We start from the raw sequence: 23,391 nt of genomic DNA, 5'->3' as shown, positions 1-23,391 counted from the left end.
GCATGGGTACTTAGCAAGCCTCTTGCAACTCTTTCACGCCGCTCAATATGCTAATCGCAAGTGCAGACCAAATTGAAATAAAATGGAAACTCTTAAAATGCTCTTACTAGACCGTAACCTAAAAACAGATCGTACGTAACGATGTCAAAAATCCTGTAAGCGATTGTCATCAATTTTACGTTAGAAAAATAATAGTTCATAGTAAGTGGTTTATTGGTTTCTTATCATATTCTTAGCCCCTTGCGTAATTCCGTAGTTTATTCTACTAGACCACCAGTAGAAAGTGTTATTTAAATTAATCAATTGTAGATCTTATTGTATCTTTAATTTTAGGAAAAAATACCTAAGTCTTGAGAACCATATTACAAAGTTTGTTTTACAAGAATATATATAAATTGTTGATATAATTTTTTTTTACTTGCATACATTTTCATTATTCTTTATTTTTCAAAAGCATAAACTTCATTTTACATTTTAATTTTTCTCCTTTTTAGGCATGTGCCTTATGTGCAGCAGCGTTAACCTGTCAATATCAACAATAGACAGACAATCTTTTATTAAATTTCAAAAACTTACGTTCATTTCCCATGCAAAATGCAATTATCAGTTCGGTTCTTATCTGGGCAATGTATTCGAGCATCTAATATCAACAATAGACAGACATTTAATTAAATTACTTAATTAAGTTTAAAAACTTACTCATTGAGATTGCCACCAGGCAAAACAGGACAGCTTGTAGAATCACCTTAGTAAACATTGCTTATTGTTTGATTGTTTACTTAATACTTACCCCCTTTTATATACCAGGAAAGTATTGGGTTACATAAGCTAGATATGCCGTAGCATGCCTAAAAGCCGAGAAAGGTTGAAATTACTTAACTTCAGCATCAGAAGCCTGGTTAAAAAAATTCCGGAGCGGAGAATTTGGAGTTGAGAGTAAAGAGCGTGGAAGACCACCAAAAAGTTTCAGGACACTGAATTGCAGGCGTTGCTTGATCAGGACGAGGGCCAAACCCAAGGACAACTAGCGGAACAATTGAATGTTGACCAGAACACCGTTCGAAGACGCCTCAAAGCCATGGGAATAATTTTAAAGGTCGGCAGATGGGTTCCGCATAAGCTCAAAGAACGCCAACAAGAGAACAGAAAACGGTATGATGTATATTTGATGTATAAAGTTGGGTCATTGAGCCTTTTCAAAGACCATAACCTGTGGTGGTGCCCAAATGAATAAACTGCACAAATTATGCTCTTATTTATTTACTTGGCACCAAGGCCTTTTTGCATTGCATTGTCACTTGGTATGAAAAGTGGATCTATTTCAAAACACCAAACAAAAAAAATGTTAGCCCGTTTCGGCCGCAAAGCCATGCTGTGCGGTTTCTGGGATCAGGCCGGAATCGTTTGGTATGAGCTCCTAAAACCGGGTGAAACCGTTGATGGCGAACGCTACCAGCAACAATTGGAAGAATTGAACGAATCTCTGCTCCAAAACGCAAAAAGGCAGCCTTCACACCTGACAAGAGGCACCTAGGAATTTGTAGCCACGTTTGGCTGGGAGTCCTTACCCCATGCGGCTTATTCACCTGACTTGGATCCATCAGATTACCACTTGTTCGCCAGTTTGGGACACGGATTAGCCAACCAGCGCTTCGATTCCTATGAAGACCTTAAGGAGTGGCTAGAAGACTGGTTTGGGTCCAAGGAAAAAGAATTCTTCTGGCGAAGAATTCATAAATTGCCCGAAAAATGGGCAAAATGTGTGCCTTCTGAATGGGCATACTTTAAAGATTGATATTGTCACATTTTTTTTTTAATAAATTGCCAAAGTGGTAAAAAAAAACGCAGTTTCTTATTCCTAGCCCTGGTCTTATTTCTTTTCCATGCAGAAGAAAAAATGCATTTCGGAGACATGGATTTATCGCAAAAACCTGTCAATACCAACAATAGAGAGACAATCTTTATTTAAATTTTAAAAACTTACGTCGTCTGGAGAGGATTGCTCCCAACAGGCAAAAAAGGACAGCTAGTAGAAACACCTTGGTATACATTGCTAATTGTTTTGAGCCAGTATTTAATACTTACTCCCTTTTATATACCATGAAAGTATTGGGTTACATAAGCTAGATATGCCGTAGCATGCCTAAAGCCCTTGAAAGCTTGAAATAACTTAAATTTTTATTAGGGTAATCTTTTTTTTCGTGCGCCTACAAAAAATTAAAAATAACTTGACATTGAATGTCTACAAAGCGATTTTTTTTAAATTAACAATTGTTTTAAAAAGTGCATTGCTTCGTTGTGGAAAACAAGTAAAAAAGGTATAGACATTATTTTAAGGGTCGAATACCCTTCCTTTTACTTATTAAAGGTATTTGCATGGATACTTAGCAAGCCTCTTGCTAATTGTGGTTATTATGGTAATCGCAAGTGCAGACCAAATTGAAATAAAATGGAAACTCTTAAAATGCACTTACAAGACCGTAACCTAAAAACAGATCGTACGTAACGATGCCAAAAATCCTGAAAGCGATTGTCATCAATTTTACGTTAGAAAAATAATGGTTCATTTCAGGAAAAATACCAAAGGCTTGCGGACCATATTATTATTGTTTTACAAATATATATATATATATATATATATGATATAATTTGTACCATTTTAAAAAACCCATATCTACAAATTAAGATACAAGCAATAAAATGGTTTTACGTACATTTTCTTTATTCTTTATTTTGTAAAAGCATAAACTTCATTTTACTTATAAATTTCTTTTCATTGAAAAACTTAAGAAAGGTGTTGAAAAAGTTTTTATATTTTAGACATTATTTCAAGGGTCGAATACACTTCCTTCTACTTGGTAAAGGAATTTGCATGGATACTTAGCGTGCCTCTTGCAACTCTTTTACGCCGCTTATTATGCTAATCGCAAGTGCAGACCTAATTGAACTTAAATGGAAACTCATAAAATGCACTTCAGACCCCGTTTTCCCTTGCCAGGGAACTGTGTTTACAGCCAAGCTCATTGAAGCCGCCACTTTGCCGGCTGACAAGTCGGGCTAAGCCCACGCGATTAGTCAGAGGAAAAAAGCAGGAGAAGGAGGAGGAGACCGTGGGTAAAAAGAACCAGAACCAGAACGAGCCCAAAACGCCACTCGAGTTCACAACTCAACTGGAGTGTCAATTAAATTAATATCAATTAAAAGCGGCTGCAACTTGTTGCATCAACTCTTCAGCTCTTCAGACTTTCCTTTTAAGTCGGGAAATTATGCACACGCCATCGGTGCCGCTGCCTCCGCATTTTTTAAAGTGGGAGGTGGGAGTGGCACTTAATGAAGGGTTGACTAGCATCTATGCTGGAAATTAAATTAGCCATTTCCTGGAAGAAATAATAGCAATGACTCTCCATCTATATAATGGTTCTAATTTTAAGATTTTTTCATCTCATCTTAAATAAACATCATTTATCAGTAATGTAAGTTTTTTTCTTAAAAATTAGAAAATTTATTGAATGGTTTTCCGCGCTGTTATGTAATTAAACAAGTTTCAACTTTCCAAAGGTATTTGCAACGTTAATGTTCCTAATTTAAATACACTTTTTTCGTCTAAAAAAAATCCTTTTTTAAAGTTCGAATGCCTTGCCTTCAGATGGTTTCCTTTTGTAGGTGTACCTGTCTCACTTTGTCAGCGTCAGCGAGGATTAATAGAGCGAAGGAGCAGTGCAGAAAGCAGAAGGGAACTCAGATCAGCACTCAGCTGCCAAAGTTGCAAAAAACGCTCCCGTGGGTGAAGTGTCACAAAATTTGCACGCAAACGCGGAAAGCCACATGGCAGCAGATACGTCGAGTGTGTGGATACCGATGAGCAGATACATTTACACAGATACGACACGGGAGCCAAAGTTGAAGTCGCAGTTGAACCTGCAACGAGGAATACAAGTCGAGTGATGGCTGAAAAATAACAGTACGATGACAGTCACTGCCAACGATGAGTTGAGATCCGCCGTGCTTTTGGAATAGTAATTAATTGTGTTGTATATCTGTTATATATATATAGTAGAAGTAAGTTACTTAGAAATCTAATCGTTAATGTTAAGGGAATCTGTACAAGTTCAAGTTAAGTTGGTTTAGCTTATTAATACAAATGCCTTTAATGTTTTCCTTCGATTTTTCAAGATTTTTTTGGAATTTGCCTGAGTTTTAATATGAAGAAAATATAGTATTTTTGAACTCTTAAAATTAAAGGACTAAAGCATTTTCTTTTAAACATTTTTAAAAAATTGTATACATTTGGAATACATTTTAAATTGCTGCTTAAAGTTTGAAAAACTTCTTGACTGCAGTTGTGGCATTGAATTTGGCGGATAGTTATAGCAGTCACTGTGATCATAGGGCTGCAACTTCCCCTCGCCCCCTTTTCTCCCCCTCGTGGGCATCTCCATCGGATGGCGCACATGTCAGCGAGTATCGAATGTCGCCGCTGGCTGGCTGGTTGGTTGGTTGGCTGGTTGGCTGGTTTAGCTATATCAGCTGCCAAGGTTGTCGCTAGGAAGGAAACAGCATCCGAGGCAGAAGCACTCCCAGTTTCCATCTCACAGCTCCCATCTGTCTCCGAGTATCTTACGCACGCACACGCATCGCATCCCGGCATCCTAGCATCCAACATCCCGGCTTTCCAGCTCCCCAACATCTCAGCTCCTCGGCATCGAACATCCGTGGCGGAGTCAAGGAAATGTGCAAAACTTGGGCACTGGCAAATTTATAGCGACAAATGTTGACTTGAGATACGACATCGGGCCGAGGAGCTGACTTTAGTCGGGGAGCTGCCTGCTCAAATTGAATGTCAATCGATTTTAGTTTTTAATTTAAAAAACCACGCCTCGTCTTCGCTCCTCCGCTGGGATCCCTTGTAATTTGGTCTGGCATGTGTGCACTTGAGCACAGTGATGTCTGGGGAAAAACTATGAAAGGAGGTTAAGTGGATAGACAAGTATTTAGTTTATAAACTTTATAATTAAATTGAGATACAATAACTGCATGAAAATATAAATATGTCCCCAAATGTAATACTTAATTATTTTTTGTTAATTTACATAAAATAAATAATAATATAGAACAAGACCAATTGCAATTTATAAACTTTTCGTAACCATACAACTGATAAATAAGTTCTGCAACTATTTATTAAGGTAAACATCTTGGAACGTCAAACAGTATGCCTTCCTTCACAACCAAAAAAAAGAGGTGCATCTTCGAGATACTTCGAGGCAAACGCTTGATTGCATCTTGTGGGCGTGGCAATCAGGGACTCCAGAGCTTTTCCACCCAAGAGCCAACGGTAAATGACAGCCAGCGAAGTGCAATCGCGATGGGTGAGAAATGTTTGTTTGACAAGCGGACGAGTGGGAGCCACGATTCTCGGGGCAGAGCACACTTCGTTGAGCCTATTCAAATAATGGTGCGCTAATTGTTTAATTGATAACCGGACAAATCCCACCACAAACTTGTCTCGCATCCTCGATGCGGTCTGTCTGCAATTTGTGCAAATTGCACGCACATCGAAACCATTCACAGCCCATTCCTATTCCGTTGCCCCCCAAATCCCGCCCATTAGCCAGTCTATAAACATATCAACACCTGTTATGGCACATGGGCCCCTTTCGAGGTAAGCCCGCTGCAAATATTGAAAATCACTGGTATGTCCGCACCGTACTGGCAACCTAAATAGGTTTTATTTGCTTGATTTTGCCCAGCTCAGTGTTATGCAAAAATGTCGCCTGCTGATGTGTGCACTCGTGTGTCCTAGTCAATCAATGGGACATGTGGACCCCGGACGGAAAACAGGACATTTTCATGAAGGCAAGCCGGACCACGGTCGTCGGCGAGTGTCAGGTGTGCCTGGCTCTTAATCCCGTGCGTTGGTCGTTTGTCGCGTGCAAAAATATTTTCACTACACGGGAAACTATTTTTCTGGAAATTCTTTTATTTTAAATTTAAGCTAACTGACAATATAGTACAGAGAAAGCATTTAATTCGTTATCGAATCGGGCAAAGTACAACAAGTAATTTCAAATAAAATATTCTAAGAAGATTACAATCAATTTCTGTCATACTTGTATTTTATGAAAACTTTGTTTATGATTTAGCCTAAATAGTTTTGGAGGTGAATTATACTTCCCTGATGTTCCTAGTATGTGACTAATTTTTAGTTAATATTTAAACATGTTACATATAAAGTAAATAATACGGATAAAAAAGGTACGTTTCAGAAGATTCTTATTTTCCCAGTGCTTATTGGACCCAAATGCCTGCCCGCCATCTGGGTCCTCTCCTTTGCAGCTGCATTGTCAATTTCACACGCCAGTTGGTCTGCTCGCTGGTCCTTTGTCCTTGTGTTCCCATTACCACCCCCACAGCCCACTAGAGTGTATTTTGTTATTGCTAACCATTCGTGGCACGTTCAATTGATTGAATTGAAGTCGCATCGCAGCGCTTCTCATCGCAGCGGAATGGAATGAAGCACTGAAAGAAAATGTTCATTGCTCACGTGATCAGTATAAAAAATTATTTAAGAAAAATGTATAATTTCTTTAAAAATACCCAATTAACCCCAGATAAGTAATTATTTAACCCATGAAAAAGACAAATTTAAAGGGCTAATTTTTCTCCGTGCACAGACCTATTTCGTGGGCAAGGAGATAGGTCCGGAGGATGCTGATGTCCTCTCAGTGTTATTGTTATTGTTTTTGTTGCCTAGGCTTGTTAGGCTGCGTTTGCTGTTGCCGCTGCCTCGATCATATGTCCCTGCCAGCTGTCTCTTTCTATCCATCTGTCCATCTCCCTCGCTCCGCGTGTAACAATTATTCAATTTGATTTACTCTTCCTCATCTCTTCTCCCTCATCCGCTTCCCTCACTTCGTTTGTTATCCTTCCACGTGTCCTTTCTATCGGGCTTGGCACATTGTTGTTATCACACTTGAATAGCTGCCAAATGTGTCGCCCGTTGGCGGCGTCACAGTTTACACCTGTTTTCCCCACCTGTCCCTCTGCCATCTCGCTCTAAAGCGGAAGTGGCCGCTCCTCTAACGGAAGTGAATTTAATGCGATTGCAATTCGGACAACCGCTTTGGCGGCCGACCATTTAACACCTTCTAATGCCGAATTTACGCTCGTATTCCGAGATTACATAAATGTCATTTTAATGAGAAGTTTACTTTTAAAAGTGAGTGAGGAGCAGAATAATGTATTGCTGTTTACAAATATTAAAATGAAATAAGTACACCATCATATTTTGATACCTAGTATTAGAAAGTTTAAAATTGAATCAACGGAAAAAGGGAGGATATTACTTACAATAATTTCTTAATATCATGGGAAATTGTAAAGCTTATTTAACCAAAAAGAACTAGACTAGCTAAACTTATATCGATATAAGCATTTTTTAAATATCAAACTACCCTTTAAAATAGTCAAACATAATACCAATTTGTAAGATAATATTGTGCATTACCTTCTTTCAAAAAAAAAGAATAAGATAAAATTGTTTTTATTAATTCTAACAGTCTGCAAAATATACTCCTTACAACAACAAGCATTTTCTGCTGATGCAACTTTTTCTTGGTGCCTATCAGCAACTTTCAATTAATCGATTTATCCTGCCGTTTAGTACATATTTTACAACATCAAAACCCCCCAGACGAGTGTCCCTTTGGCTGCAACCTCTTCTCAACCTTAACAAATAGCGACGAAAATTGCAACAAATGTGTTACGAATGGTTCGTGATCGTGGCATGACAGAATGTCGCCGGCAACAACAGCAAAAGCGAGCTGCACTGGAGAATTGTAGACCAATGAGGAAATCGTTACCTTGGCTTAAACCACTTAAACATCACGAGTTGAACTCTTAACAGCCTGGGACTTTGGTAGAAACTTGCGCCGATGCTGGGAGAAGACTTTTGCCGAGGTTCGTTGATGTTGATGAGGAGGAGATGACGACGACGACAACAAAGAAGTTGACAACAGAAACAGCAACGGCAGCTACACGGAGAAAAACTTAAAGCTGTAAGAGAAATGAGCAAAAAAAGTACTGAAAATTGGAAGATCAATAGTAAACACAACTTTAAAAGTAAAAAAAAATATACGTATGCTTTAAAAAGCGAATGGTTTCATCACGAATCAGAAGATGAATTTAATTTTGCGACAAATGTTATAGAGTTTTTGCTTAGTGCAGATTAGCCGCGTTGATGAGAAGATACAGGGAACGGGATCGGGTACGGCCAATTGGGTTTTTGGTAGCTACGGGCTGCTGAGGATGCTTGTTTGTTGTTGTTGGCCGGGTATCTGTATCTGCAGCTCTGCAGCCGATTACAACGTAACCAAGTGTCTGTCGGTCGCCGAGTTGTTAGTTAGAGCTGATGCAATAAATCGCCGACATTGTCCGAAGTTGTTGCGGCGATTGTGATAAAAGTAAATCGCTGACAGTGCTAGGACACGATCTGTAGACCCTATAGTACATCGTACATAGTCTAGTTGTTCTAATCTGAATTGAAACTGTAGCTATAGCATCCATCGTTGATATCGAATTACATCCCATTCAAATGTCGTAATAGACAGCCCGGCCTTGCCCCACTTTTGGGTTCCTGCCGCTGCCTTTCCTTATCGGTTCATATGGCCAACACGTAGCAAAAGTTGGCTTACGCAACCAGGCGCAACCCCACCGAACTGGTTATATTCCGCGTATGTGGGTGCGTGGGTGTCTTGGGTGGGGTTGGGGGAGGTAAAAACTTCTTCAAACCACTTGGAGTTCTCGGCAAAATCCCCAAAAGCGTTGCGTTGGCGTATTCTAAACTTTGCGCTACTTTTTGCTGGAGCTAAAGTCATTATCATTAAAGCCATACTTTGCTGCCGAAACTTTCGCTTTGGCGAACAGGACGAGGCGGAGCGGAAAATATTGTAAATTGTATCTAACAGATACTTTATCGAGCCGAAACAGAAACTTCTGCCATTGTCCGCGAGCGACAAAACTGACACACATGTGGGGATTGTGAATACTTTTAGGGCGAGGGGGCGGGCAGGGCTGGGAATTACATGCCAAGATAATGAGAGTATAACTGGGCGTGGCGGCAACTTATTCTTCCACTGCACCGACAACTTTTCCCAAAAGTTTTGCGGTTCTGCAGCATGCCAAATTCGGAGAGGAAAGTGTTTTAAAAAGTATGTATCTCAGACAGTCAAAATACTATGCATACTTGGGAACGGATTCATTTATTATAACTCTTCTGGCTGTCAAGCGCTAAAATATATTTTAAATATTTTATATTTTAAAATATTAAGCTAAAAAAATTAATAACCAAGTGTTTTTTATGCAGTAACTTTTTAACTTACCTAAAAATCCATGTTCTAAATCTAAAAATATTTATACATTTTATATGATAATAAGTTTTAAAATAATTTTTGCAATCGAAGTGGTTTTTTTTAATTCAAAACTTTGAAAATATAATATATACATTTTAATAATATATAAATTAAAATCCTGTAGTTTTTTTCTACCTACTATTTTTTTTATTTGATTATTTGCCATAATCACAGAGTTCCCAAGGAGGACAGTGTTTTCGGTAATGAAATTTTTCCGCCCAAACTTCCTCAAATTCCTTAGGTTGTTTTCTTCGTCTTGTTTTATATCGTCTTAATTCTTTTGTTTTGGATGGAACCATTCCAACCAAGCTAAGAACTACTAGTAGCAGTAATACCAGGGACTTCATAATAGTGCCAAGATCAGAGCTTTTTCTTTTTTTTACAGCAAAAGTTAACTTCATTAATTCAGTGGAAAAATGAATTAGAAACGTCACTAATTACTTTTAACGTTTTTAAAACTTGTAAGCGGCTATTACTGTAAATATAACATTTACAAATTAAAATTTTCATGAAAGTTATGCCAGAAAATTCCGAGCTAATATTTCTTATACCTCCTACAATCTCACCGAATATGTTACATAAAATATAAATATATCATATATCAAAATATAATACAAAAAAAAAAAATATAAAAAAAAAATTAAATTGTATTTTATAATGACATATATTTTTGAAGAATTATGTGCTTCTTAATTTTGTAAAGATCCATTCATTTTTTGAGCATCCAGAAGATGATACCATTTATTTCGACAGAATTTTGATCTTTGATTACACAATTATCCATAATAATAATCTGGTGGGGGTCTGTCGGGGTAAGGCTTGGGACGTATCCAAATTTCAATTTTTTTCTTTGGGTGCCGTGCAGATGGGGCCAATCCCACCAGGCAAAGGAGAACCACTACCAGCAACACGAGTGACTTCATTTCAATGATTTTTCAGAGTACACTTCCCTTTTATAGCAGTCACACATTACCTTACCAGATGTGGAAATTTGTCACGCCTTATCGATTTAATTTAGTCTTAATTAAATAAACCAATATTTGTTATTGTATGACAAAAACAAACTAAAAAATCTTTGTCACATTTTTTAAAATTTATTTTAGCTATGCAAACTTGTATTCAATGGAATTATTTTAAGTTTACCCCTGATGATATTGTTGTGTATGTAAAATATAAATATTCTAGCCCTTTATATTCAAATTATTTTATGAAAGACAAAACTTACACTTTAGTTTAAAGACAATATTTTTAACATTTTTTTGACTCGCCAGACTCTAATAAAGTTTAGAGTAATGCGATAAAAACTTTGGGAAATTCTGACATATGCTAAACAAGTTTTCCTTAGGCATTTTTAAGATGAATTTCCAATTTGTAACAAAACAATTGCCGGCAGTGGTCGAGCATTTAGAAAGTATTGCCAACAAGAAAAAGGTTGGCTGCTGGTCAATCAAGTTTTTGTTTTTGGTGGGCCAAATTTTGTGGCGAAAAGAAAGGCCCACATGCTGCCGAAGAAGTAGGGAGGGCCGAGGAAGTGATAGATTTTCAGGCTCATTGAATCAGGTTAGCAATTCAAAGTCCAGAGCAGAAACCAGCTGCAAGTTCTTTGCAGGCCTTTCACTCTTACAGCTGCGGTTACCGGACCATGGAATTGCATCTACTAGTCCATGATTTTTAAGGCCTGGGGCGCGGTGATTACCCCAGCCTGTTAATGTCAGTTGCCGGGCAAAGAAGACATATTGTGCCAATCGAATGGCGATTTTCTGTGGCTCCCAGCTCTTGGTCAAATCTGGCACAGAATGCGGAATCGCAAAATGTTCTGCTACCATTTTGCATTACGCATTATAAAAACATTTGGAGGCCTTGACATATTGGATATTTTTTCTATTTTCGATAATCCCAGACGTCATGGTTATATAAGTCATGGAAGTTTGACAAAAGTAAGGAAGTGAAAATTTCAAGCATTACATATTGGTCATGCTTTAAAAACAAAAAAAACTTTAACTATTGACAGTGGCTGTTAAATTACCTTTCAAATTAAAATTTATTGAAAAAAGTGAGCACCATCTATTAACATTGTTTACAAAATATGGATATTTTTTATTATACATATCATATAAATTTGTATTAAAAAATGCATAAAACCAGTTTGCATACATTGCGCTTTATGTTATAAAAACATCGGAGGGTAACAAAATACTTATTTGTCCTTTAAAGGTCAACACGAATTTAGCGAGAAACAGTAACTAATGAATAACAAAACCGTGTAATTAATAATCCCATTATGAGCCTTACTAAGAATACAATCTTATAAAAACCGAATTGCTTAAATAACAGCGCAGAAATGAAGGCAATTTCCTTAATTGTGGTCGTAGTTTGCCTTATTGGCCTGGCCCAATCATGGACGTGGCCATGGCAGAAACAAAAGAAACCTTGGGAGAAACCTAAGTTCCCAATTCCGGTTCCAAATCCCCGTAAGTCTTCAGCCTTTTAGTGCTCTTATTTGAGTGTAACTATCCTTTTTTCCAGGCGATAAGTGGTGCCGTCTTAATCTGGGTCCCGCTTGGGGAGGGCGTTGCTAAACAAATGTGTTCATTTCAATATTAATCATTTTAATTTAAATAACAATAAAGTAATTGATGCATATTATTTCCATGGCAGAGGGAGAAAATGATCAAAAAATACGATAAATAAATGAAGCTGAAGGGGACATTGATTTTGAAGACTACAAATAATCTAAATTGCCAGTTTGCACGTTTTGCGTTTTATTTTACAAAAACACAGGGTAACAAGAACCTTTTTTCCTTTAAAAGTCAGCACGTACCTAATTAATTATTAGTTACAGCTGATGTATGACAAATCTCATGCGTGAAATCAATAATCTCATTTAAAATCTTGTTAGGATTTTAATTTTATATAAACCATTTTGCTTAACTTACAGCGCAGAAATGAAGACAGTTGCTTTAATTTCGGTTGTTCTTTGTCTTATTGGACTGGCCCAACCTTGGGAAAAACTTAAGTTCCCAGCTCCGCCAAGTCCCCGCAAGTTTTTCGCTATTTAGTGCTCATATTTGAGTCTAACTAACCTTTTTTCCAGGCGATGATTGGTGCGTTTCTAATCTGGGTCCCGCTTGGGAAGGAAGGTGCTAAGCCAGTTTGTTCATCTTAATATTACTAGTTGTAAATTAAATGACAATTTACTAATTTGTGCATATCCTTTTTATGGAAGGGGAAAAATGATCGAAAAAACGATAAATAAATAAAGCTTCAAGGGACATTGAAAATTAAGAGTTTAGTGCTTTGTTTTACAAGTTTACGGAATAAATATTTTGTCATAATGTTATGATAATTTAAAATATATAAAGCATTAAGACTTTGCTCAACAAATAAGTTTTCAATTTTAATAAGTTATTGTAAAAATCCATACTTTTTGTTAATTCCTTTTTATTTACATAGCTTATTTTACACACCAACACATGTAGAATTTTTTTTGTATAGATATTGCCTACTTTTGTAGCTAAGCATCTCTAGCAAACTGCCTCCCAAAAGTATGTGACGCATAACTGTTAAATGCAGGAAGTTCTAAGACACAATCTGAATTAATCTCAGAACTAATTATTCAGAATTTCAAATCGATTTGCCATCGCTGACCCACTTTCCTGACTTTCCACCCTTTTTTCCTTTTGTGAGAAACAAAGAGGATAAACTGAGACTACACTGAAAACATTTTTTTAAAGCTTCATTTTGAAATCTTAAATTTTGATTGCGAAACAAATAAAAATTATAAATAAATCAAAAAGACATTCAGAAACGATTTCCGTAGTAAAATACTCTATATCAATTATAATTGTTGAACATATTTAACACTCTGTAATTGTACATCTTATTCTCTTGCGTGTTATTTAATTTTAAAAAAATATGAATATGTACTTTTATGTTATGTACGTTTCGCTGTGTGCATACTTGCCGCTTGTGCTGCATGTGTGTGTTTGCAATTAGCAGCGCTTTATGTGTTGATGTTGCAGCAGTGGCATGCTGCTGACAAATGCAAAGCCATATGATGTCGACTGGCCTGTGTAGTCGTACAATGACCCACATTGTGATGCGCCTTTATTAGACACGCGAGGCGCAAAAACAAAGGGCCAACAATGAGTCCGGGCTCCGGAGTCCCGATTCCTGGTCCGGGGTTCAGAGTCCGGGGTTCGGATTCCGGACAATGGCCCAACAAGAAGACTATGACGACAACAGTGCTGTCGCCAACGCCGCGCAAACAAACGAAGACAATGCAAATGTGGCACACACCAGGACATTAAACCCGTACTTGGATTGCTAAAACTTAAAAAAGTACGCGTTTTCGATTTTTTAAGACTAAAGATCGGATGCCGAGATCACTGGCAAGAAATCGATACCATTAGAAATTGTATAACCTGTATAAATGAGTCCTCTAATGGCTAGATGCTATTTGACTAAAGTACTTAATTTAAAATCTTTCAAACAAAATCTTTTGTCAAATAAAATGCAGCCAATAATTATAGGAAAAAATGTTCATAATTTGTTAATTAATATTAGTAGGATTCAGTCATCATTTCATATTATATTTAATAAAACTTTATAGAACATGAACTTAAATTTCAATTGGTTTCAAAAACTTAATACTGTTGAATATTTAAATGTGATACCTTAACAGTTTGAAGTTCTATTGAAAATCTAATCGTGATCTCAGCAATACAACCCTTCGTCAAACCCTCTACTCTGACTATTCCTCTCCGTCTGCTCCAGGGGCAATGCCATTTGCCCTTATAATTGCATTTCTGATTAGATGGCTCCCAGCCCCTTCGAGTTTTGAAACTCATGGTGATGGCGTTTCAGAGGGTATCACAGGTGGAGGGCTAGACGGGGACGCCAAGGCCTTTTAACCAATGAGACAGTTAGTCAGTTCCAGTTAGCCACAACAGCAATCGCCATCGTCATCATCATCATCATCAGAAGTGGGAGCAGGACCAAAAGGACATGGAAAGGTGAGGTGAAACACATGCCTTCCACAGAACTTAACAACTAACGACACATGCAACAAAGTGGGCCAGTTTACACCTGCAGTTAGTGTTTTTGGGTGAGAGGGAAAGGGGGTTTCACCTGGGCGGTGGCCTTTCCCATGTAATTATTTGTAATTTGTTTGCCCAAGTGCAGGCGAGTGGAGATTTCGTTGTTGGTAATGCAAACCAATTGTGCTAGTTTCTCCTGCTCCTCCAACCCCGCTGGCCCCTTGGTGTTCCTTTTGAGTGGGAAAGTGCTTAGTTATGGTTGTTATTGCAGCTAATACAATATAGAGGAACATGTTGGCTGTCGTATATCGAGAATGCCAACAGCTACTTAAAAGCCTTTCCATTTGAAATATTGGCCAAGGCCTCAACAAAGGTTTGGGGATATTGAGGCTTTTTGTCTGCTTTCATCCAACTTATGTTTATATAGATTGATGATGGCGACAGCTGAGAGCGGAAGCGGAAATGTTTTCGCCTCTTCCAGACGGCCATTAAGAAATAATTAACCCGAGATAGACAGCCAATATGGAGAAAGCCGAAAGCTTATTGCGTAATTGTCCAATGGCATTGACAAAGAAAACAAAGCATAAAGGGATCCATAAATTATCAGGGTTCAGATGAAGAGATTCGACATGCTAATCCTGACTAGAGGAGAAATAGTTGGGCAAGTTATACAGAAAGTCTTTCTTTAGATGCTCTTATTTATATTTTGTTAGTTTGATTTTGGAAAAAGTAAGGTTCGCATTCACCCACAGACAGTACATACTAATGCCCAAAAATAAATTATATATTTTTCTGTGCGGTCCTTTAAGCAGAAGAATACCAACCACCCTTGCTGAAATATTTCAATTACGCCCCAAACCCACAATGAACCACAAAAGAATCGAACCCAAGCCAGCGGGCATATGCTCGCGGCCTGTCCTCCTTCAAGTTGAATACATTTCGATTAATACAAATTTGCTTATTTCCCTTTTTGAATGCAAATCGAATTATGCGCGGAATTTAAGTGGAATTTCGTGCGGGGTGTGAGCCAAAAATTCGGCGAAAATTTGCATCAATTTTTCTTGGCATTAACAACGGGGCGTGGCGGTGATGCTGAGATATCTCTGCCATTATTGAGTTAATAAATCACATGCCAGCTTCAATTACCACAGCCCGGCCATGGCAATGGTTACCTCAAAAATGCCGACGACTGACAACTCCCGGTTTCGTCGAGATGCTCGAGGAGCTGAAATGTCATTACCCGCCACTTGAAATATTCGATTTTCTATTCAGATGCTAAATTTGCGTAATAACTCAGCCGATTCTGTCCTGTTTCGTCTCGTCTTTCAGCCATCTCGAATCTCGCTTGTTTGCCATTTGGCCGGGTGAAAAAAGAGGAAAGTGGGCGTTTTACTTGCCCAAATCCTGTCTGAATGAATAGTGACTTCGATGGGCGTCTCCAGAATGCTGGGCTTAATAGGAATCGCAATGGAATTGAATTAGACATGCGAGGGTGACAGACAAGCGGTTTGCTGCTTTAAGTGCAAATAAGCAAAGGAATGATTTTTCTTCAGATTTTGTGTGCCAAAAAACCCCTTTTCCCTTGTATTTTTTTAACCTTTTCAACCCCATTTAATCAAAAGCTGTACATAACTGATTTTTAGCTTGACAGGCATAACTAAATTGATTTGAAATGGGGTTTTTTACAACAAACAGACAGAATCTCTGATATTTATTTTTGTATTTGCATTATAATCTTACAAAAATTTATTTTTATTTTTAAAGTACCAAACGAATTTTAATTGAAAGTTGAAGTTAGTCATACGAGTATATAGATTTGAAAATAAACATTTCATTTCAAGGTTTAAAAATGATTTTTAGGAAATTTTGGCTTAACAGGATTTCTTTCCCTGAAAATCTTTAAATTGTCAAGTTGTTATAATAAAACTCGTGCATCTCACAAAGCTTATAAGCTTTTTCAAATATCCGTCAACATATTTCGTATATGTTTACCTCCCACTGGTTTTTGTTATTAAATACCAATTCTTCCATTGCCTTTAAGCCTTCATCTGCTGCTCATCTCTCACTTCATTTAACATGGCACAAAAGGGCCAGCGGAGCGCGGAAAGTTAGCGAAATTAAAGTTGCTTATTCCCTGGCGACCCCAGGACCTCACAGGACACAGCACAGCGTGAACGTGCGAACGAACCGGACATCCGCTTATGGAGCGGATGTTGCCTGATTTCCGCCCCGTTGACAGACCCACCAATACCCCAAATATCCCAATAAACCAGCCCACCGCCAACCCGAATCGTTTGCAATAATTTATCTTCCACTTGCATTAAATGACAAAAATGCTGTATTGTTGCCCCAGTCGTCGTCGGTCTCATAAATCAGAGATCAAGCCTCGGGTACGGTAATTGCTTTGGAAATGCGGCCAAACTGGGTTAAGCTGAAATTAGTTGCTTAGAGTCGGACTAGCTGGCAAACATTTTTGATTTAGCTTTTCGATTGGCCGCTCTGCCTGCAATTGTAGTTCAGTTCTCGGTTGTTGGCCAAACTTTTTCCAAAAGCTGCACCACACACACACACACACACAAAACTGGCACAAACAATATTTTAGGACGGGAAAGGCGAAGTCGTTTTATAGTTTTATGCTAGCAGAGGGTATTATATTTTTGCACAGAAGTTTGTAACACAGGAAACGAATCGGTTTATAAAGTTAAGAATGTGAAAGTCGTATTTTGATAATTTTAAATTTTGGTTTTTATTAGGTTGAATATATCACTGTCATAGGAACTTTGAACTTATTAGATTTCTAAAGAAAACTAAAATAACCGAACCATCATTTAATCAAATCAAATATTAGCAATAGTTCTATGTAAATGGAAAGAAAGGTAAAAATTAACCCATTTAACTAATGGACCAGGGAATATAGAAGTTCGTCCTTCCAAAATCAGGACTTCTTTCTTCTTCTGTCTCCGATTCCGGTTGGGTCTCTGGCTTTGGATATATTTCTGGTTCTGTTTCTGTTTCTGGCAGGGGCAACATGCACAGTAAATTTTCATTTGCAAGACAGTTGGTAGTGTCTGTGGGAGAAGCCAGGGGCGGGGGATATGCATTTAAATACGTGTTGAATTATTGTCCTGCGACAGCAGGAGCAGCAGAGTGCGCCGAGGATATGCTCCAGTTCCAGTTCCAGTTCCGCACAGCTCGAAGCACTCGTCTCCTCCCCGTGCCTATTAAATTAAATTGCTTAATTTTCTGCAACTGCAAGCAAGGGGGAAACTGGTGGGGAAATATGGGGGATCCTAGATCCTGGATCCTGGAGGAACATCAAACATTACAAAACTTTCATCATTGTGTGACATGGAATTATTTGTTTACTTGTTCTTGCCGTTCCGTTGGTATTTTCTGTTGCCATTTCAGTTGCCTGGCAACATTCATTTCAGTTGTTTAGATTTTATGCTTTGCAGTTTTATTTATCGCAGACTCCACGCCAACTTCCACTTTGGTTATTTACGTTCATGTAGTTGCATGCATGTATATTTCCAACTCCGCTCATTGTTGTTTAGTTGGTCAGCATGACAATAATAGCAATAATAATTAAAATAAATGGACTGTTATGCGGTGTCCTGTGTGGGGATCCGATTGTTTATGAAACTGGTAGATAGAAAAGCGGAGAATGCGGAATTTTCCAGTGTTATGCTATCAAAAACAACCAGGAACTAAATTAAATAGGGTAGCGCTTGGCATTTTAATTAATACAGGGAAACAATAATAATAATAAATATTTAATAGTATATTTTTTATAGGCAATTTATTTTATATATTTAGATAAGCAAAACAGGTATCCATTTTAATACCATTTTCAATATTTCACAAATCCGAAAAAGAGTTGCCTGCGAACGTTGAAATGTATGGCCATGCACAACGAGCAGTGATTACAGAGAAACCCAACCCAAGGGCAGGGAATGTAATCATTTACCACAATCAAGACATTCACCTGGCTTACCTCTACCGCCATAATCACGGCCATCATCAGCCGCTCCACAGATGCGTTCGTCCGCAGGCGGAGTGAATCCTTGAAGGGTCCACGGTCCTGAAACACTGCCAGTCCGCAGACAACAGACGAGACATCAGACGAGACAGGACCCGGCAACATTGGGCTCATAATTCATTAAGACTTTTTTGAGTTATGCACAAGTTTTTACGTTCCTTCGCTTTATTTTCTGTAGCAACTTCGTCTGTTGCCGGAGGACAAAACCGATAAGGACCAATGGCAGGTTGGGAGGTGAGGAAAAGGCTTCTGCTCCCGGATGATAACTGGCTGCCGTTAATTTTTCTTCTGCGCCCTCGAGGCCCATTCCCCAGACGGGGCTGCTAAAAAAAAAAAATAAAAAAAGAAAGGGAAGAAAGCTTCTCGCTCTGCCAGTTCTTTAAGGTGTAAATTCTGAAAGCCATAAACAAAAGGCAGCTTCGCTTCTTGTTCTGCCCAGCCATTCCTACCCTCGATTTCTATTCCCGAGTCCTGGCCGCATCTTCCTTCAATTCCTCCAAGTCAGCCACTGCTGCTGCGCTTTTGTTTGCTCGCCTTGGAAACTGCTGCATTGTGTGCAGAAGTTAGCCCCGATTGGTCAGTACAGTGGTTCGGGGATATGGGAAAATTATTCTTAAATATTTGTATATACAAAAAATATAGAAAGTTTTCTTAAACTTGACTTTCCATTTAGATCAATCAGTTTATTTCTTTTCTGTTTCTTTGCCTAAACGCGTTTTATCTTTATACATAAATTTAAAATTTTTTCATTTTATAAACAACATTTATTAAATGATACATTATCTTCTGCTAGCCTTACCGATTTTTATGTTTGTTTGGAAATTGTTTAATTTCGATGGGTATTTTAAAAGAGTTTTGGCCGTTTGATTGCCTTCTAAATTCTTAAAAAGTCTAGATTAAAAGAGGTTTAGTTTTTTCTGAAATCGTGCCCACTGTGCCATGTTCTCCAACTGCCGGCCACGTTTATGGCGCCTTGTGCCGCCCGGAACCCCAAGAGCTCCTTTCGCCATTCCAGCCCATAAGTTCAGCCAGCCGGCTGTGCACAAAATGAAATTGTTTTGCTCGACGTCGCCGGCCTCGCTTTGCTTTTTACTCCGCCGTCTTTTTAGTATGCCGAACAGCAGCTGCTACTCCTTGGCTCCCTGGGTCCCTTGGTCCTGGGATCCCCTGCTCCTGTGTCCTGTTTTAACCCCGGGTCCCAGTCCTGGGTTTTGCTCTCGCCGCGCTGCACAGAATTTGTAATTGCAATGTCGGTTAATTAAATACAGTTTTACTTTATGTAGCTCGCTCGCACTCGGCTGTGTTGTTTATCTTGTGTAGCCGTCATTTTTCTCTATTTTTCACTTAGGGCTTGTTACACTCTCAACTGTGCCTAGTTGTTCTACGGAAATTTATTGCCACTGCCCGGGAAAGGAGCTGAAAGCGTTTGTGAAAGGATTATGAGTTGGACACGGTTGTGAGCAGAGAATTGAGGTAGAGGATTTTAGTTCAATGCCAAGAACGTTACTGTCACACCTTCTTGGTACTTAAAAAACTCTTGAGACATTATAATACATTTTTTCTTTGAGCCACAAAAAATATATCTCTTGAATATAATATAATATTTGAATCCTTACAGATCTTTAAAATTAGTTGATTGAACATTTTGTTGTATTATTAAGATCTGAACTGCCCAAATCAAAATTCTGATAAAATTAAAGATGCTTTTAGAAGCAAGGCCTTTAAAAAGAGGCCTTTAAAACAAGAAATTTGAAACACCTCAGGTTAAAAAGAGAAGTAGAGAGTAAAGTAGTCCGGCTTTATCATTTTTTACCCTTGTATCCATCTCCCTTTCGAGTTCCCTGGCTAAACTCTTCCAGCAATTACTTGAACATATGTGAAGCAATTAAAAAATGTTCCACATACGCACTGTGCGACACTTTTTCCCGTTCTGCTCTCAGCCATTTTCTCGGAATTTTCATTCTTTCCGGGTTAATTTTTCTTTTCTCTCTCGTACTGCTCTGTGGTTTTTTCCCCGTTTTTCCTGTTTTTATTGAGTTCCTTTCAAACTCATTAGTTTTTCGCTCTTTTAGCTTTTATTTAAAGGCATTTTCATTTGGTTCTTTGACGGAATCGCTTTAGATCGATCAGGAAAATGCTCTATATTGAATTCGATTTATTGATAGTTGAAATGGGGAGAAGTTGATTAGTTTTCCAAACGTTTACCATACGAATTTAGAACAATTTCCCATGGTAAAACAAGCATGGATACATGCTCCCAGCCAAGGGAAAATAAAAAACGAACATTAGAATTCTAAACAGCAAGTTAAACAATAATTCAGTGAGCTAAATTATGGCGACTCTGGGCTCTCCCGCCATCAGAGTAATCAAATATTATTTATTTGCTGTTTACACATATAACATTTCCCCGAAAACCCCCCTGACCCTCTTCCATCTGACTTGCTAAATTTATGCAAATTGTGAGTGGAGTGAGTCGAGAACGAACATGGGGCATAAATTGGCTTATTGCGCTATAAATTGTATTTATTTTGATGAAATTTACACAGCGCCTAAACGAAGCGCCATGAATCCATATATATACTTGTATATGCGAGCACATTTAAACATTGTCTCTAGATCTTAAGGCTTTAACTCATGGTCGCGGAAATATATATATCGGTTCGCTGTATAATGAACCGCAATGTCGAAGATGCCTTGATAAGGAATTAAATCTAAAATGCGTGAGAACAAATTTTTGCTTGGGGTGTGAGCAGAAAGCGGAAATGAGATCCTTGTAAAAAAAAATTTCGTCACTGTTGCACTTGGAAAAATTAATCCGAAAAAATTTATTTAATCTTAATAGATCAATGTTGTAAAAAATATAAGTGACTTCCAGATTAAAAGATTATATCTTATTGCAAAGACTTTTGTATAGTTCTCAAATGGTTCTACCAAAAACAGAATCATTCTTTTTTTGTTTTGACATCCCAGGCACAGATTATCTTTCAGTGCACTGATTTCGCTGCTTAGCGACATTGATGTTTATGGATTTTGATTGCCCCCGACCCATCGACATATCACACCCCGGAGCAGGAACGATGGCAGGATAAGCACGCTTCCTTGCACAGGGGCCACATTGTCGCCACGCCCCCCTCCACGTCCTCCTCGCTCAACATCGCAACATTTAATGAATATCGAAATTGGCAATTTCAATATTAAAGCGATTTTGCTGGGCTATATGAGCTGTGCCACGACCGATAAGATTAGCCGAAGATGAGACCCAGTGCGTATCATATGTGTGTGGCTGTGTACTTAGTCGATTCGAAAGTCATTGGCGTGTAAATTACGCCAGTCATGATGTTTTTGCATGCTTCGATTTGATGATGCGGAAAAGTAAAACCACAAAATCTGGGCCCCAACGGAGCACCAGCACAGAAATGCCACATTCGACCCTGGCTCGAAATATGCAAATGACAATGCAGTTCCAGCGGGGCTTTCCTTTCTGGAATTAATCAAGCAGCCAGCCACTCGAACGAGTAAATTGTTATCCTACTCCGGGGGAAACCATAGCCCCCTCTACCCCCTTATACACCCTCCCCCCCTGGGAAACTTTTCAATCTAATTGGCCAGCAGCTGTTGGGGACTCACATTCATCTACGCTGCAAAAGGGGCGGGGATTCTTTAGTGTTATGGCTGCCATTTGTAGTTGAGCCAGAACTCATAAAATCCAGTCAAGAGTTGTTACTGTCTGGTTACAAAATCCTGGCAAATGAAGCTCGGATGAGCTCTGGGGTTGATTTGGGGGCAGTAGAATGGGGGAGAAGGGAAACGGCACTGGTTCCTAATGAAATTTGCAACCACCGAAATAAAAAGTATCAGTGGCTGGCAGAATGAACATAAACGGGAATTAATTTCCAACAAAATGACAAAGCAAACGGCTTAACAACGGATGGGTGGGGCACCAAGATAGAAGTCAAACGAAGGAATCCCAGAGCTGGGGAAAGGAATTCAAAGGGTTCAGGACACAACATCCCGAAATTAAATAAGAAAAACAACTGAGGTAACTAGAAGATTGCACAAAGAATCTTCGATGTGAAGCTAAATTAATTAATGAAATGAAAACAACTTTAAATTGGATGCTGGAAAAAGGGTTTTGGACTTCCCATTCAGAAATAAAACAATATCTTCTACATTAAAAAACAAGAAAGAAAGCTAGCTATGGAGAGCGGAAGCTTATATACATACCCTCGCAGTCAACGGATTAACATTAAAAAAGTTATTAGTTATTAGTTTGTTTTAATCTGTTTTCAGCAAACCCAGTTTTTGGAAATTTCGTATCATACAAACCCTTTGGAAAGTGGTTGTATCATAAAAATTGAAAAGAATGCAATTTAAGTCGGTTAATATTCTGTTTCAGCTTTTTAAGTAAAAAAAACCTGTTTTTTAATGTGCATTAAATCACGGATAATGACAACTTAAAATTTAAGAACATAATGAGTTAAAAATGTGCGTTAACTGATTTAATTCCATTTGTAATAAAAAAGTTTTAAAAAGTGTTGTCGTTTCAATACAAAAGCTTTTTACTGATATTATAAACAAAATTCCTTTAAATACTTAATACCTCGCTCGATTAATCGAGAACAAATTTAAACGGATTCCCATTTACCCGTGAAAAGTAGTAAAGGGGAAAAATCAATCAAGGTTTTTTATCAACTGCAATCACTTTTAGCTCGTAGAGCAATCAACATCCGTTACATTAATTTGATGTTGCCCCTCATCCCGCCGCACCATCTTCGGCTAACAATATTAAAATCTTTATCAAATCGAAATTAAAAACCAGTTGGAATTGCTTCCTCCGCCGCGGCCGCCGCCATGCGATTTCCATTTCCAACTAGACTTCATCTCGGGCAGCCCTTGGCCTTTC

The 23,391-nt window shown here is 38.3% G+C and overlaps 1 protein-coding gene and 1 long non-coding RNA gene across 3 annotated transcripts; one reads left to right on the top strand and one right to left on the bottom strand.

The window, feature by feature from the left end:
• Positions 1 to 423: 423 nt before the first annotated feature.
• On the bottom strand, positions 424 to 2,069 carry LOC108095471. 2 transcript variants are annotated; one of them, XR_001771662.2, is made up of 4 exons: positions 1,985 to 2,069; positions 700 to 1,931; positions 577 to 640; positions 424 to 523 (listed from the first exon to the last, which is right to left on the bottom strand). It is a non-coding gene; the product is annotated as an uncharacterized LOC108095471 (long non-coding RNA). The 2 variants fall into 2 exon arrangements; XR_001771663.2 differs by having other exon boundaries at positions 700 to 848; positions 1,985 to 1,999.
• A 9,667-nt stretch (positions 2,070 to 11,736) lies between these two features.
• LOC108095478 (accessory gland-specific peptide 70A) lies at positions 11,737 to 12,056 on the top strand. The gene is made up of 2 exons (XM_017196592.2): positions 11,737 to 11,881; positions 11,937 to 12,056. Exons 1-2 carry the CDS (start codon positions 11,752 to 11,754, stop codon positions 11,987 to 11,989), a joined length of 183 nt encoding a protein of 60 aa, XP_017052081.1. The 5' UTR covers positions 11,737 to 11,751; the 3' UTR covers positions 11,990 to 12,056.
• Positions 12,057 to 23,391: the final 11,335 nt, after the last annotated feature.

Source organism: Drosophila ficusphila, unplaced genomic scaffold (genome assembly GCF_018152265.1).
Source record: "Drosophila ficusphila isolate 14025-0441.05 unplaced genomic scaffold, ASM1815226v1 contig_286, whole genome shotgun sequence".
NCBI classification, from domain to species: domain Eukaryota; kingdom Metazoa; phylum Arthropoda; class Insecta; order Diptera; family Drosophilidae; genus Drosophila; species Drosophila ficusphila.
This window is presented reverse-complemented; position numbering and strand designations above follow the sequence as displayed.